The 17500-nt window shown below is 36.2% G+C and overlaps 1 protein-coding gene across 1 annotated transcript in view; it reads right to left on the reverse strand.

Annotated features, from left to right (window-relative positions):
- The window catches only part of LOC144963002 (uncharacterized), a 25015-nt gene that overhangs the window by 1606 nt on the left and 5909 nt on the right, over positions 1 to 17500 (reverse strand). Inside the window, exons 3-4 of the mRNA XM_078896524.1 lie at positions 15280 to 15472; positions 1 to 3011 (exon numbers count right to left, since the gene is read on the reverse strand). The exon at positions 1 to 3011 is cut by the window's left edge and continues 1606 nt beyond it. Of these exons, the coding sequence (XP_078752650.1) occupies positions 1735 to 3011; positions 15280 to 15472 (1470 nt within the window). The 3' untranslated portion in view covers positions 1 to 1734. The remainder of the gene's footprint in view (positions 3012 to 15279; positions 15473 to 17500) is intronic.

Genomic DNA, 17500 nt, shown 5'->3' on the forward strand with positions numbered 1-17500 from the left:
AAATTTAAGGAAAATAAACAGTGTGTGGTAGAGCATGTTTAGTAAAGAAATTATTTATCGCAAGAACTTAGACGGTCTACTGCTGTTGTGTTTGAGTGATAAAAAATCTATTTTTGTGTTAATTGGGTGTGGAATTTTCGGGAAAAACCTGAAAATGGCTGGTAAGGAGAGAGTTAAAACAATCTTCAAATAAATATTTCTCGATATTTAAGTAAAAAAAGGTTTATGTACATTAGGTTCAATAAATTGGTTTAATTATGGTTTCAGACTTGCGTCAGTTTTGGTCCGGTGGTTACAGGCTTCTAAACTATTCCAGTTTTTTTTTTTCTCGCACCCGATGTAATTTGCAAATAAAAATGTGTCTCACAACAATATAAGCCTTTTTTCCAATAAAAGACATCAGAATACATTATCCGACAAAGACCCAATCAAAGCCCACAGAGAAAGCAGACAAAGCAAATGTGGATCGAAATATCTCTCTCCCGCCAAGAAAAACAACATCCGCCGAGGGTATGGAAATTACACCATATTAATGCAGAAATAACCCATTTATTAGAAAGAGTTAGCTTAATGATGCATTGCATCTTCATCCAGTGGACGCAAGTTCCATCCTCATTTTCGGCGTCTACTATTATATATTGTTTAAAGCTACGTAACCGCTATTGTTAACTCTTTGTCACTGCTGTCTCCGGTTGATGCAGTTGCTACATTTTCGAAAAAATAAATCCTAAAAAATTTATGTCCCCATGCGATGATTTGCCACTTATATCTCCCACTTTTTAATACGCATTGATTGGTTTAGGAAGTGAATTTAGAAAAATTATTTGATGTATTGGATGGCTCAGGGAGCTACGTGCTATTCATTTTCTTCTGCCTGGCGGTGGTTTACGCTTTTTGTGGGTGCAAGTTTGATCCCCGACATATCAACCTTTCTTTTTTTTTCCTGACACTGCCCCATACAAATATCATTGATCAATAGTCATGACAATATTATTAGAATATAAGTACCGACACATTTTCCCGTTGGTTGGTGACAATAACAGTAATAATGTACATAAAAGTGATGGTATAATAAAATGCACAGAGGGAACAGCGGTAACGATTAGGCCGATATGTTGATTGAAAACAAATACACACTATTGGTAATGCGTATAACACTGGTTCATTCTCTTAATTGTTGTGCAGCAAAAAAAAACCTAACTAATGATAAGAACTGTTCTCAGGTCGATCAGATTTATGAGGACTAATATTATTATTTTTTAAAAAAGAAACCCTTCTCACTAAGGCCATTAAGTTTGAAAACCCATATTTCTATTGGTCTTTATGATTTTATTTCAGCCTAATGTCAGGAAACAAAAACAAGAGGCAAACGCATTTTCTCTTCATAAATCTAAATTGTCAATACTGTACTTTGTAGAATGTAAGAGTGTTTATGAATAATTTAAATCTCCCAAATTTAAGACATTTTGGTCTCTGATAGAGTGGTAATCTGTTGTGATGTAATCTTCACTGATTGCGAATATCGCCGATGACATAAAATTTGATGGAAACAATACTGGTGAACAATACACTATCTAAATCTTTTTCAAAATACGACTTCCAATATTTACATTTTTTTCTAGTTTCATCTTAAAAACTAGTTTCGATATCATAGATCATATATAAATGTTTTGATTGTTTTCAAAGAGCACAATTTAAATAATGGCTGATGGCTCCAACGAAACTGGACATTATCTACTCAATGCTTTTTCTCTCGTCAGAAGAACCAGCTTCATCCCACGTTTCAGACCTGTGGTCAGAGTCCGACAAGGCTGCTGATTTCTCAATTAGTTTTTCTGGAGTTCGTCGACCGCAAGGAGAAGTATTACTACCACGCAGATTTAAGCGATAGGGATGAAACGAGAAAGGGTTTCCAAGAACACCAGAGTAAGCTGATGGATGAAATCCACCCATTCCAAGGTTAAGTCCCAAACCTGCGTATGCTAAAGATGGAGCAGCCGAGAGGACATCAGACGATGCATGATTTTGAGGAAAAAATGGATTTCGTAGAGCTGCTTCTGTAGCTGCAGCGGCGACATGGTTGAAAGGTGGGTGTAGATGGTTTGTGAATGCCGAATGCAGTCCATGTGATGGAGCATTTGGTAAAGGCGTGAAAGCAGATTTGATGTTATTGCTGTAATTGACAAGTTTTGATGGAAGAGAGATGTTCGAAGAAGGTGGATGATGTACTGCGTGGTGATGAGGATGGTTGCTGTGGGAATTGTTGTTGAGCTGACTCATGCTACGAATTCCATTGAGACCTGAAAGAATGTTACCTCCAATGCCACCGCTAGATGTTGTAGGGATTTTGACCCCATTGTTCATTAGAGATCCAAGCCCAGCAGCGTGTTGCAGAGAGCCTAAACCGTTGGGTAGAAATGGGTTATTTGATCTACTGTCGGGTTTATTGTTGCTTGACTGAAAAACCGCCTTTTGTTGTGCGACAACCGTGTCTTGAGCAGATATAAAATGTTCAATAGCTTTAACAAGGTCACCATTACATCCTTGAAGTACAAGTTCTAACACTGACTTTCGCTGTAGAGGAAAAACACGTTCAAGAATTTCAAGTGGCATCAAACGACCAGGGCGATATGCTGTCGGTTGGTGTGTACTGGATGGATGAGGTCTTTTATTACTGGACTGACTTACTGAAGATTGTCCACATCCTTCTTTGCGATGCTCTGTCGTGTTAGATTGGGTTTGGTTGCTACACTGTACTTGATGATCGCTGCTCTTCTCATTCCTGGTAAAGTGATTATTAGCGTATTCAGATCTATTGCTTGTGTTGAGATTGCTATGGATATCATTAGGTGATGTGCTTCCGGGCGATTTTGTTGATGACATGGGATTTGTTGTGTTTTCTCTAATGTCTGATGTCAAAGGTCCGGAACTTCCAACAACTGGAGAACTGGTCGTTGGTGATTCTCTCCCGTTGTCACTACAGCTGTCTACTTCTAGTTCTGTCTGTGAATCTGTGAATGATAAATATTGAACATGACAATTTCAACCTATGCTGTCTTTTAGTATTGTTGTTAAAGATGAGAAACAGAAGAGGGAATTAGAGACCGGGCGAGATAAATCAAGAAACAATGTGGAAGGATAATATAAAGTATTAAAGTAAAATTATATGTATGTACCTTAATGCTTGTGTGTGTGTGTGTGTGTGTGAGAGAGAGAGAGAGAGAGAGAGAGAGAGAGAGAGAGAGCGTGCGTGCGTTTATAAGAGAGCTAGAAATATAAAGAGGTAGAGATATATAGATAGATATATAGAGAATCGAAGAGACGCCGATGAGGAGAAGGAAGACAGACTGTCGAGTAGGCAGATAAATAGAGAGAGAGAGAGAGAGAGAGAGAGAGAGAGAGAGAGAGGGAGGGACTAATATTACGTAATCTCTTGGTTGTGGTAAACTTAATCGGATTTTTCCGAAAACATTAGAAAAATATACCCTTTTGTTTTGTTCTCTTTGTTTTTTTCTCTCCCCTCTTTCCCTAATATTTTTTTCCATTTCAAGTCGTATCTAACTGGATGGTGGGTAAAATAGTTACAAGATGTCAACAAGGCAACGGCAGATGATGCATTCTGTTGTAAATTTAAAACAAATTCCTATTAATTTCCCAAGTGATACATCCCCACCTACAGGTAAGCAAATTAATCCGTGCTCTATCATCCACAGGGAAATGATAATATGAGTAGCATGCTTAGTGGGGTTCCCGTAATGCTGAGTAAACGTAAACGCCTAGATAACCTACCAATGAGGCTTCTTTGGTACCGATACTGCTCTTCAGACAAACAGGTGCTCGACAAGTTGAATAAGACGTTCCGTATTACCGCATGATCGAGGAATCTGCTTGGTGTGAGCATTAGAGGTATAATTCATTTTGTCCCTTTATGCGAGACTGTTTTTTTTTTTTTTGGATTCACGACAAAATTCTACCACTAGCAGAATGATGATTTAATTTCTACCTTTATGTTTCTCTTAAACGTCCTCTTTTTGGGGGGCACATTATGATGCACATATTTGAACAACCCCTCCCCCCTCCCGTAAAAAGTTGGGCTAATATTTGATCAAGATATAGAAGATGACGATCGGCGACAACACTGCACAAACTTAATAATAATCTAGATACTGCCTCTGGTTCTATAAGTTTCAAAGTAGGTGTTACATTGTCTGTCTGGTAGCAAAATGTGAGGGTGGTTTTAAGAGTATTATACAAGGGTAGCCATTATTATAAGGACAGGATTTTCTTTTTAACCCACAAACTGAAAATGTAACCTTCAGTTTTTACCCTCCTGTACTGTACCTATCATTGTAGTTAAAATGGAATCAAATTAAATGGTATGCGTATTTTTGTGACATATAAAATTTTAAAAACTCGATTTAAACCTACTACCTCCAGAACTTGAAGGAGAGTATCTTATGATTATACCAATAGTCAACCTCTTCATGCTAAACAATAGTAAGCCTTCAGGGACAAATGGTCAATAATGCCGGGAGTATATCCTGAATTTTTAATCATGCAACGAACTGTATCTATTGCGTGATACCCTAAGGAAAGCTCCTAGATTATTGCACAGTACTTTCTAACATATCTAACACACCAAATACCCAATCACAGGAGAGAAAAGGTAGGGGAAAATCTCTTTGCTTGAGCGTAAAACAACCATAATACAAAACATGATCCAAGCTGGTTGGAAACATCATATCAGTTGCATGGATCACCCGAGGTGGAACACATTTCAGTATTGAAAAGGTGAAACAGAAATAAAGTTTGGCGAAATTACCTAAATTACGATTTAAAAAGTGAGCATAAAGAAGGTGGGAAATGTTGCAATCATCACTGATTCCTTTTCAGATTTGTAAATAGAAACATTATCTAGTTTAATCCGTTAACTCCCGTGTTCGGGAAAACATGTATTAAGTAATTTGGCCAGAAATATCGTACTCCAAGTTTCGATCGATTTAAATGACCCTCACTGGGCAAAAACTTTTAAGCCTGGGCCTTTGCGGAGTCCCAGACTTGAAAGTTTTTTGCCAGGATGAGGGTCATTTAATTAGATCGATATTTAAAGGTCGAGTTTTCTGGCCAAATTTTTAAATAAGTATTTTTCTGGAGTATGGCAGCTAACTAGTCAATAAGCTGAATATTTGATAATTCACGAAGCTTATTCAACACTTGAATAATGTGTCAAACAAAATCTTAGCACGTGCATGCAGTGCTTTAGAATAATATGGGAATATTATTAACTTCTTTTTCCGATTTTAGCCGCCTAAAAAAACGTCTTATTTGTAGTGGTTTCGTTATTGGTTTGTTTGGAGTTCAAATCATTTTATATTTATTAGGAATTGTAAATATTTGTACTACCTACCTTCACGTACATTTGAAATTCATGGTGAAGAATTTTAATAGACAATATTTATATTACAACAGAATTTGGAGTATTTATATCATTAGGGCTGTTTGTCGACTTTGTAATCAAATATTTGTATATACATTCAGAAAAGTGAGTTCAGTCACTTATCATAGTAATAGCATAAGATGACGTGAGTAAAGAAGTACCAGAAGACAATAGAGGTTAAAAAACGTTTGCAGTGATGAGAATCAACCTCCGGATCGGAACTACGGATGGCGTTGATTGTCGAGAGTCCTTATAACAGCCAGGCGAAGTTCGATTCCCATCATTGTAAAAAGTTTTTATCCTCTTCTGAATTCTGGCATTTATATCTATTCACTTCATTTAACGCCATTATCTTTGTATTTAGAAGTAGATTCAGAGTAGATTTAATGGCTCATTTGTGATTTCTTGGACGATATAACAATAAACTGATTAATTGGTATTTTGGCAGGGCTTGATTTTATTTTAATTCAACTTCACAGTATTGTATTGTTTCATCAAGAGAGCAGTAACATATGAGACCGAGGCTTCCAAAAATTACTAATATTGTTCTCTTGTAGGAATTATGAAATAAAAGAAATTTAGTTTTTGTCCTTAAAAGGTTACGATTTAACTATTTCCGCAATTGGATGTTGTTGTTTTCTTCTCTACCTGCATAAGGTATAGGTAAGGGAGCAACAATTCCTCGAATGATACAGCATAATTTGACTCACAAACAAAGAGATAGGTTTAGTCGAAGTTACTTTTCTTTCCTGATCTTAAGATCTAGATGTTGGATTGCTGGGTCAACTTTACCTGACCGAAAATATTTTGCGATGCTATGCAAACGATAGCAAGTGATTGTTGCTGCGTTGCTGATATAATCAAGATAATCAGCCTCACAGTTCGAGGAATTTACTTGTCTACGTTAGACTGGAACATAAATCATCAATTATAATCATAAAGGATTCAACAATGTAAAATATGTGCGTCTGCTTGACTTTCATTCATATCATAATGCTTTTTACCCCAAATCGTAAATCTATTTGAAAACAATCGGCAATGTTTTAAGAACAGACTTCCAAATACTATAAATTGTCATAAAAGAATAATGGATCTCACAATGACAATGGGCTTCAATCAAGATGAAATCACCCACAAAACAATTAGTTTAACACTTACTTTTTGTTTATCAATTTCCTTTTTTCCACCACTGATATGGATATCAAAGTACTAACAATTTCTGTCAAATATTGCTTCAACATTGTTTCAGAATTTAAAAAAGTGCAGCATTTTTTGCAATGGGTATTCATCGTAGCGCAAAATTTCTCACACCCAGCGTAATTCAATTTTTTTTTATAACCTATTATTTTCTCCGTTTTTTTTTCTACCATTTTTTTCGCTGTGTCATTTTGATTAAAAAGAACTCTTTCAGTGGTGATGAACTTTTAAAACCGTATATGACGTTTGAAAGAAATAACTGTGAAATAATGAGTAACGGATTTAATTTAATAGTGTTTGTGTGCTGTTTCATCGTGCCAATTTTAGTAATTATTTATTATTTAGTTGTAAAACTTTAATCATACGAATTGAATAAAGAAATGAATATTAAATTATATATTATTTAATCTATAAAATTTTGTATTAAGAATCAAAATTTGATATAGGTTGAATGCAATTAAATCCGCTGGTTTGCAACAAATCACAACAGAAACAGATTTACAAAAAAAATTGTGCAACGAAAGATACATCGTTTGTTAATATTTTCATTAGATTTCTGTTTAGACTCTTAACTTATGATTAAAAATATGTGAAATTGGATTACCAAAGCTCTGAATAGACAAGATATTATTTCAACATAAAAAATCACACGCTTGATCTAAAGTTCGGAAATTCCCACCAGACTACAATGGAATTATGAGTGAATACATAATATAACATTTGTCTAGTCGTTAATCTTTCTATTCTTGGATCTCTGCTTTTCCCACCCATTATTCTCCAACCTGTAGATTTAATGGTCAAACAGACCAAGGGATACTTTAAACAAAAACTGCTGACCGTTCGTTCTACAAACATGCATTCCGCCATTTTGCTTTGTACCCCTCTTCCGCAAAGGGATACAACTTGGTTTACACATGACGTCACAAACACAAAAGAAGCAAAGGGAGACAAGCACTAAGTCCATTGACAAGCACCCACCAAACCAAGTGCTACGCTAAAACTACTAAAACATTGTTTAACGAAGTCAAAATGTGTTGTAGAAGAAAATCGTAGCAAATCGCTGCTCTTGAATATCAAACATTGACAGTCGTAATCACACAATCATTCTTTTCGAGTGGAGTTTAGAAACGGAGCCGCCGTTTTGCTTCTGCATTATTGGGCTTGGGCAAACTTTTTCGAAAGGATCAGGTAAACGGATTCCCTTGAAGGAAGACTTTTCCCCGCCGTCTTTAATTGCTCCACCTTAACGTTACATAGCGGCACTCAGAAGACAACGTGTAAAACAGGCGCCGGTGAGAAAACAATGCTCAGGAGTCTTGGCTTCAAAACTTTGAGAAAAGACTTCTAGAGTTACAGAGTCCAACGACTTGTGAACTGCGAAAGACAATATGAAACCTCGTCTTTTACGTTTGATTTTGTTGAGAGGTGGAAAGGCCCAAATTTTTTAGACTGACCTAAATAGGATTGTTAAAAACCCCAATGTACTCTCAAGGAACTACATTTCTTTCATCGATTTTAATGCGTTTACTAGCACATCGAAAGCATACTATGTTTGTTTTTTAAGAGTACATCACACAAAGACAAGATCAGAGTTTAACATTTTCTCTATATTTATTTAGCAAATTGAACCAAATAAATCAGTAACAGGCGATACAACCTTTTTTTCTAATAAGCCAATGATTTTCTATATTTTTAATTACAATGCCTCAAGTGAGGAGGAATTAAAAAGTTCTAAAGTGTAAGAAATAATGTCAAGAATAAAATTCACCAACAATTTGAGGAAACAAATACAGAGCCTGCCATTTAGTGCCTTTATTTTAAGAAATGAAAAACATAAATTTAAATATATTTTTCATTTTTCATTGTATATGATCGACTATATGTGATTCGGTAATTCAGAAGAAAAAAAATGAACATCCCGGGGAGAAAAAAAAAGCAATAAACTTATGTATTAACAAATTATGACTGTAATTTAAAACAATGCTTTTTTTCCAAACCCCTTCAATGTGCCAGATGTTATTTAAATAAGTATTATATAATATTAATATATTGTCATCCCAAACTCCACTCTCCTTTCTGTTTTTCTTATAAATGTATATTCTCAGATACCCTCCCCGTCCGCTATTTTTTCTTCCTTTATTACTCTCTCTCTCTCTCTCTCTCACTCACTCACTCACTCACACACACATAAACACACACAGTCTCTCTCTCACACACACACATACACACACTCTCTCTCTCTCTCTCTCTCACTCTTTCTTTCTTTCTTTTTCTCTCTCAACCTCTCTCTCTCCATATCTGTCCTCTCCTTCTATCTCTTCTTGGCTTTTTCCTCTTTTCATCACCTCCAAACCTAACCACACACACGCACATACAAACATACATTCCCTTTGCTATTTCCGAACTTTTGTTTTGTCAAGAAAATTTCTAGATCATAATCTGTTGTTTATTTTCGTTGAATAATAAACATATTTACCGTAGCATAAGGTCACGTGATAACATTTAACCAATAATACGACGAGATATTTTGTATCCGACAAGTATCCCATACCACATGCCAGCAAATATCCCAAATTACCGGATGACTTTTGAACACGGTGAGGGAGGAATACCACCCAAACGGATCCATCAGATGAGAAAGAATACTGTATCTCTGTCTTTAATGGTGGTGTCGTTTATCACGTTATACTAGACATATTTGTCTTTATTCTGTACCACCCAGATTATTCCGGAGAATCCGGCCCCATGTGCGACACAGACATATCCCATTGGGACCCGTCAGCAATGCCGAGGACGTATACACGAGCCCTTTTTCCTCCCGGAAAATGTTAAAGTGATCTCCGCTACAAAGAAATTATTGGCTGATGGTTAAATCAAATACATACCTCATATTCCATACCTCACAACGGTGCAAGGTAAAAGCAATAAGCCTTAATTTTATTGTCAAGGGAATCGTGCATTTTACACGAGCTGTATGGATAAGCATTAATTCAACCCATCTAGATTTGCCTTTGCATTTGTCCTAGTTTGCCTTCTTGATTTATCACGGAAATCAATCGAATTACTGATTTCTTAGTAAGGTGGACTGGTAAGAAAAGGCTGGTTGCATTTTTTGTTGTAAGTTTGTTGTGTGCATCGTGTCGAATAGCTCATTCAAAAATGGTATTGACTCATCCACAACCTGCAGCTTAATTTTGTTCTTCTTTCGCTAACAGTTGTCCGAAATTGGGTCTAAGTTTTATCTGTTAGAAAGTACTTTGTGATAAATTTACATAGTATCCAAAAATGAAAATAACTTTTTATTGCTCATAGCAGGTAAGAGAAGCTTGAAAAACTTTCCTCCATATAAATGATGTTTCGTCCGTAATTAAGCATTAACCAATCGGAATATCTCCTACCATTTACCCCATTCCTTCCCCCCTCGACTATTTATTTCCTGTTAACGAAAATGCCTGAGCCCCCCCTAAATACTTGCCAAACACACAAATAGATCAGGCCCAGTAACTGAGTATTTCTCATATTGTTCTGACACAATGATAAAGGGATAGCATCGCAATTCTTGACAACACTGCATTTTTTTCAATCATCTGTGTTAAATTTGTGAGTGGTGTTCAGGATCTGTGGGTTGTTTACTCTGGGTGATAGGCAAGTACTTTATGTGACTTTTGGTCTTCGGCTTACGGTCATCAGTTTATTTCCGGGGCAAATAAATATACTTTATTTTAAATCCTCGAGTCAAAAATAAAACCACTAAAATGTTTATTCGATTAGTTTTAATGCAATATACGATAACTGAAATATTCTTAAAAGTATATGCACCGTATGTTGATTGAATAACTCGAGACTTTTACAATTAGATGATAGTAAAAAAAAGCATCCATGTCAATAGCTTGAGAAGCATCGCAACAAGAGGTCACGGATGAACCATCAATTCGTAGCTCGTAAACAAGCATAGAGAACTTTTTTTCATTTGAGCCAACTCTATATTTTCATCAGAGAGCAACATTCTCAATTAAACTAAAACTTGAGCTTTTATATAATGCAATATCCACTGAACATGTTCAAAGCGCTTTATAAGGGGGTCACTAGTCATCGTTAACATACGAGACGTGACGCCTATAATGCGAATTTTTTCCCCGACTGACGGCGGTGTTAACAACCAGGTACTTATTTTATTCCGAAGTACGGTGACAGTATGTGAGTAAAGAGCCTTTTCCAAGGACTCAACCTTGCGCGCTAAGAGCGGGACTCGAACCAAGGACATTCCGATCTTCAGGCGAGTGTCATACCACAAGACCACGTATCCTAAATAGTTATGATTTTAGAAAAAAGATGTCCTCTTTTAAGATATCAAAGTTAGTGATTTAGAATGTGATATTGAAATCAAGAAACAATTCTGTCTACTGAAGTCCAATGTCATATAGCTATGGTCAGTGATTGCACACAATTACCACAATAAAGGAGTTCAAAAGAAGGTTTTATAACATGTAGTAAGTCAGTACCTTTATAGATGTAACAAGCTTGGTCTAACTATAATGGTAGCACGTCTGACCGGTAATCAGAAGATCTGAGGTTCAATCCCCAGTCGAGGTTAACTGATTTTTGGGGATGTTTTTTTTTTCTTGTATATTTCTTTCTTGCTTTGTCTTGCACCTCTCATGAACACTTGTTCAGTTCTTTATCTTACATCGGTGCCTGCTCCTTAATTTCTTAATTTGGTCTAACTGTTGAGGACGATTTAGAAATGTTAATGTAACTCATTTTCAAAACATTATGTAGGGTAGTTAAAGACAGCATATCTGTCTTAAAGACATCCTGCAATACGACTATAGCTATAAAACTTCAGAAGTCACAAGAATAGGCTTAATTTATAGAGTTCAGTGGCAGCTGGGAAATAAGACGAATTTCAGATAAATAATTTGCAGAAGATAAGTAGCCTATGAAAAAAGAAGGAAGAGATGTGATAAATTTAAAATGTAGAGGAGCAGGCACAAAATCGGCAAGGTGTATACTTTGTCTAGGGAGACCGATTTTTGGGGGATTGTTATTATCCTTTTTATTTTTATTTTATGGTAGTTTCCTTCTTCTTTGTTTGTCACTGTCTTATAAAAGCATTTTGCATATTATTTGGAGAGGCAAATAATCTAATATACCGTGGAGTCCTCCAACAAACATATCGAGTCGAATTATTTATTCCCCTTAATTCCTTGTAGTTTATATGGATAGATACAAACTCGATTCTACAGCTTATGGTGTCCTGGGCCAGTCATCAGTTTGGGATACAACAATCCCTTTTCTCCGCGCTCTCTCTCTCTCTCTCTCTCTCTCTCTCTCTCTCTCTCTCTCTCTCTCTCTCTCTATCTATCTATCTATCTCTCTCTCTCTCTCTCTCTCTCTCTCTCTCTCTCTCTCTCTCTCTCTCCTCCTCCTCCTCCTCCTCTCTATCTCTCTCTCCCTCCCTCTTTCTGAAGTCTCAGGATTTAGAATATTTGACAATATGAGGATCATTGTAGTCAATTGATAGTATGTTTTTTATAACCAAAATTGTATAAACATGTTTATTTTCGAGTACGGCAATGACCATTGAAATAATCGCACAAATGATTCCTTATATAAATTGTAAAATACGGCGTATTTTGCTGTAAAGGGTGAAATGTTTATCACACGTTGCATATGTTTAAAGTACTCATCAGGTACTTGTCTAGCATCGAGAGGAGTAAGGCGTAACTTCCGTTTGTTTAGAATAATAAATACTGTTACAGTTATAACATTGTGCATCTTTACCGTCTCCAATGTGAGAGTTGTGCGATGTGAAGTGGTTTGGCCACCTATGTTTCTACGAATCTCGAGATTCTTTATTTTATCGAATCCCTCTAAGTCTCTTCATTTACCATCAGATAGTGAACAATGTTAATTCCTTAACTACATTGCCACTGTTAGTTGTTATGTGGTGGCGCAGTCTTGAAATAACAAAACGACATTCATTAGATATGAGGAGTTTTTAGCCATTGATTATGCCCTTAGGGAAAGGCACTTTGCACAGTTGCCTATGTCCCATTGTAATTCGGTAGCTGTGTCTATTCAATTTGGCGGAAAGTACTTTGAAAAGTATGGAATTTTTAATTTTCGTTTAGCGCTGAGGAAATTCAGGAACAGGCACCGGTGTAAGATAAAGAATTGAACAAGTGTGTATGAAAGGTGCCAGACAAAGCTTTTTCCTACACACTTGTTCAGTTCGTTAAATAAACTTCAGATTCATGAGGCTAACATCTTTGAGGGATTATGTTTAGCCAACGTTGCAGACTAAAACCTCACGACTCATAACAGATATGTTTGTGTTAGATTTTTATCTATTTATTCATTTATTTATTTACCTATCTAGATATCTTGTTTTTGAAATTAATCTTTTTACTTTATTTCTAATGCATAACAAAAAAAAATTAAGATTTATTTCTTTGCCAGTGCGCACAATCCTTGTATTTCACCTTTATTTATATTCTTTTTTTTTTCTCCCTTTTAAATCTCCCGTTACATTTTTCAAGCATAGCTTGAAACAAAGGGAGTGTACTTATTTTTTTAAAAATAAAGACATACTTCGGTATGAAATTGGTTTTGAGCAAAGTCTATACTGATTTAATGTTGACAAAATTTCTTTTCTACATTGTATTCGGGTTAATCCTTGGTAAACTGAGATCCGATTGCTTGTATAGGGTTTCTATCCTTTACTACCTATGAAGTGGACATGATCACTTAGAAATGTAAACAACCTACTTAGCACAGGCAAGGAAATACTTCACACAATGGATCTCCGACTATTAAAAATGAACCATTTCTCACCACTTTGTATCCATATTCAAAATGTCAGAGTCTTCTCAGAGCATGGCGTTGATATGTCTGAATGTTATCCTTCAGAGCCATCATCGGGCCAATGGAGCCGGAGTTTATCCCGGTTTCTATAGCGTGAAACGGACAATAGCAATTGCTTGCTACCCTTTTGATTGGACGCTTGTCTATCGCAAAGTACTTTCCGCCAGATCTAACAAACCCAACTGCCCATCACTGCTAGGTGAACAGGGGGTCAGAAAAAAATCCGACTGCGCCTGGGATCAATCTCGGTTCCTTTGCTTTGTGAAGAGAGTGCTCTACCAACTAAGCTATCAAGGCCCCTTTGAATGCTATAATTGTAACCAATTGTCTCAAAACGGTATTATGTCGGCTATGTGGATAGTGGTATGACACTCGCCTTCGGACTGGTAGCTCCAGGGTTCAAGACCCGCTCTGAGCGGCGCATAGTTGAATCCTTGGAAACGGCATTTTACTCATATTCTCTTACCGTATTCAGATGTAAAACAAATACCTGGCGATTAACAGCGTTATCTCTGTCCGGTATCATATCTCGTCCTATATTATGTTAAGTGTAGCTGTTAGCCAGGGACCCTTTGTTATGCACTTGAGCACGTTAAGCGCATATTGCTCTATATAAAAGATCGATTTCGATTTCATTCTATGTCAGTGTGAATATGATGCTTTAAATTCTAATATCAAGTTTATCTATGAAATTTGAATTATAAGGAACGCCTCCAACCATAAAATGAATTGGGATTTTTTTTTAATAGAGATTTTATATCGCGCAAAATCCACTAAACGTGCTCAAAGCGCTTTAGAAAGGGTCCATGACCAACAGCAACACGTAACATAAATAACAAAGCATGATGCCTGTTAGGCGATAATACAACTTTTTTTTTCGACAGAGACAACGCTGTTAACGGACAGGTACTCATTTTACACCTAAGTACGGTGAGAGAATGTGATAAAGAGTCTTTTCCAAGGACTCAACTATGCGCCGAGCGAGGACCGAACCCAGGACTTCCGATCCGAAAGCGAGTGTCATACCACTAGACCACATAGTCGCACAGTTTCGTGTCTTAATCTTTAAAAGAAAAACGAAAATTCCTAATTCAATTTTCTTTATCTAATGTATCTTAATATCATACCAGTATGACTCAATGGTCACAATTATGAGTTTCTATACCGAAGCTACGCTTCTCTTTAAAGCACTGGTCCGATTTCATGATTTACAGATTAAGTAGATACCAGGTAAAAAAAAATTGTTTCGGGTTTTATTTTTCAAACATAATTTTCAAATTGAAAAAATCGATGATCCTTCGATTTCGATAAACATTTTGTTATAACAATCCCGAATACTGAACATAATATCCAAAAGTGTACTGGAACACGACAAAGTGATGAACAAAAATAAATATAACAGCTTCAAAAAAATATCTTTTAAAAGAAGAAAATTCCAAATACGGAATGTTTCCGGCTCAAAATCCTTCTTCAGCCAACAACAAACACAATAAAAACATAATTACATTGTTGTAAAAAAAAAACAAAAAAAAAAAAAAAAAAACAAAAAAAAAACCAAAAAAAAAACCGATATTTATGCTTTTATTGTTTTTGTTCTTGGATAAAGAAAGGGTTGAGGCAGAAACTTTTTTGAAGCGGTTATAATCATATTTATTTATTACTTTTTACAGTCTTCAGCTTCTAGTAGCTTTGTATCATTGGAACATTGGAAGGATATTTTTTTTCTTTACTTTTAAATGCTATCTGCTGTCAGCCACCGCGGTCTATTGTAAACTTACCACAACTATCACTTGCAGTTCCTTGGGTATCGGGCTCATCGTGGCCCTCTAAAGTCTCTGTGAGAGGGGCTGTAACTGTACCGGGGCCCCACAGTGGGCCTTGTGTCATTACAGGTATACCTGTCTCTGACACACACGCACGAATACCAAGGGCTATAGCATCTTCAGCTGCTTGCTGTCTCTTCAGGGCAACCTATAGAAAAGGAATATAAAAAATTAGGAAGGAATCCAAAGAGAAACATAAAATTATAAGAATGTCAAGTAAAGAGTCGTTAACAAATTTAATATTTAATTTGGCATAATCAAAAACTGTTATTAGGTCGCACAATAGGGAACAAAAATGTGATGTTAAAAACTGGTTCCAATCTCATTAGAAGTGTAAAACCACTCTTCCGGAAGACTGCTGAACACCATAGATGCCTTGTGAAGATGATCTTCGGGTTTCAGAGTGATGGCATTTTAATGTCTAGATGCTTGTCGTCAATAAAGATCATCCATCCTCGCTCTTTAACGTCCTGTAATCATTAGAATCTCCCTCTACATTACTTCTAATAGAATAGTCATGCTACCTTATGATTCAGTATGTAACCTGTTTATTAGTGGTCGTCAGAAGGACTGGTTACCTACACACTTCAAAGGATTTGGAACCGGAAAAGTAAAAGGTGTGACGTCACGACTTTTCTTCCCTATTAAAATTGTGTTTACACCTTTCAATTTGTCAGACATTGTCTTTATTTAAAGTTTCAAAATCCTTTCACCGAAATCGATTATTCACGCAGCATTCGCGACGGTGAGACTAACGAATGGCGAAAGGGAAGGCATTGGGGGAGGGGCGAGGGGGAAGGGGATAAATTTATGAATACTAAAAGCTTTATTTATTTTATTTTTTTTAACGCAATACAAATTTTATGAAAATAATGCTTTCAAATATATACAATTCGTCTATAATCGAATCGTGGAACTCGTATGTCATACAATAAAAAGTCGTCTATAATGGAATCTTTTTATGGCATACACAATGTGGAAAGTCATCTGTAATGGAATCTTGGAACTCTTATGTCATATAATAAAAAGTCGTCTGAAGTCGAATATTGGTCTCTTATGTCACACAATAAAAAGTCATCTGTAATGGAATCTTGGAACTCTTATATCATATAATAAAAAGTCGTCTAAAGCCGAATATTGGTCTCTTATGTCATACAATAAAAAGTCATCTATAATGGAATCTTGGAACTCTTTTGTCATACATTAAAAAACGTCTATAATCGAATCTTGGATCTCTGATGACATGCAATAAAAAGTCGTGTACATAGAAAATCGAACATAGGAACTCTTATTTCATACACTATAAAGCGAATGGGTACTTTGCTATTGGCAGTGACAAATATTGTAAGATTGTTGGTACAAAGTTACCCCTAACATACAGTATCAAATGGAAACATGGTTCCACTTGGCCTGCTGGTGGAATTATGAACCATTGTGAAGCACATTGAACATGGAACATCTGTGAAAGTGTGTTATATATGTATATATATTTTATTATTACAACGGTAAGTCTCATTCATTTGGGTTATCAAAGTCGTAAATAAGTACCTACAAGTCGTACATGACCCCTTTTAACTTTAAGAGTAAATTTTAATTCGAGGGTAGTCTATTTTTTAAAAAAATACAATCGATGATTTTGTAACACTGATACTGAGTGTTAAGATTATGGCCAAAAATGTTTTAATTAGATTAAATTAAAAATTAGATTCCCTTTTTTTTATCCTATAGGGGACAGTTTTGTCTAGGGTCTAATTCAAGGGAAGACTTGAATAACCCAGGCGTTAGCCGCAGTACAGCGCCGCAAATTGAACCAAGGCTTGCTAAAGGCCACACAGCGCAGGTACGAAGCAAAGACCGCACCGCTGAGCTACGCTGCCAACATCTATGTCATTCTTCAGAGTATAATAGTGTTTTTTTTCTGGTAAATGCATGAACTTGAGCGTTTGTATAAAGCAATATCCACAAAACGTGCTCAAAGCAGTTAACAAGGGATCCCTAGCCAACAGCAACACTTAATATGTAGGACGAGACATTGTTTTTAACGGTCAGGTACCCATTTTAAATCTGAGTATGGTGAGAGAATGAGTGAAGAGCCTTTTCCAAGGATTCAACTATGCGGCGTCCGGTCCGGATCGGAGGAGAGTTCCATAGGCTAGAACCTAGGCTAGAACATATT

The sequence above is a fragment of the Berghia stephanieae genome, chromosome 1, assembly GCF_034508935.2.
Source record: "Berghia stephanieae isolate SIO BIC M18660-M18661 chromosome 1, UCSD_Bste_1.3, whole genome shotgun sequence".
In the NCBI taxonomy this organism is placed as follows: domain Eukaryota; kingdom Metazoa; phylum Mollusca; class Gastropoda; order Nudibranchia; family Aeolidiidae; genus Berghia; species Berghia stephanieae.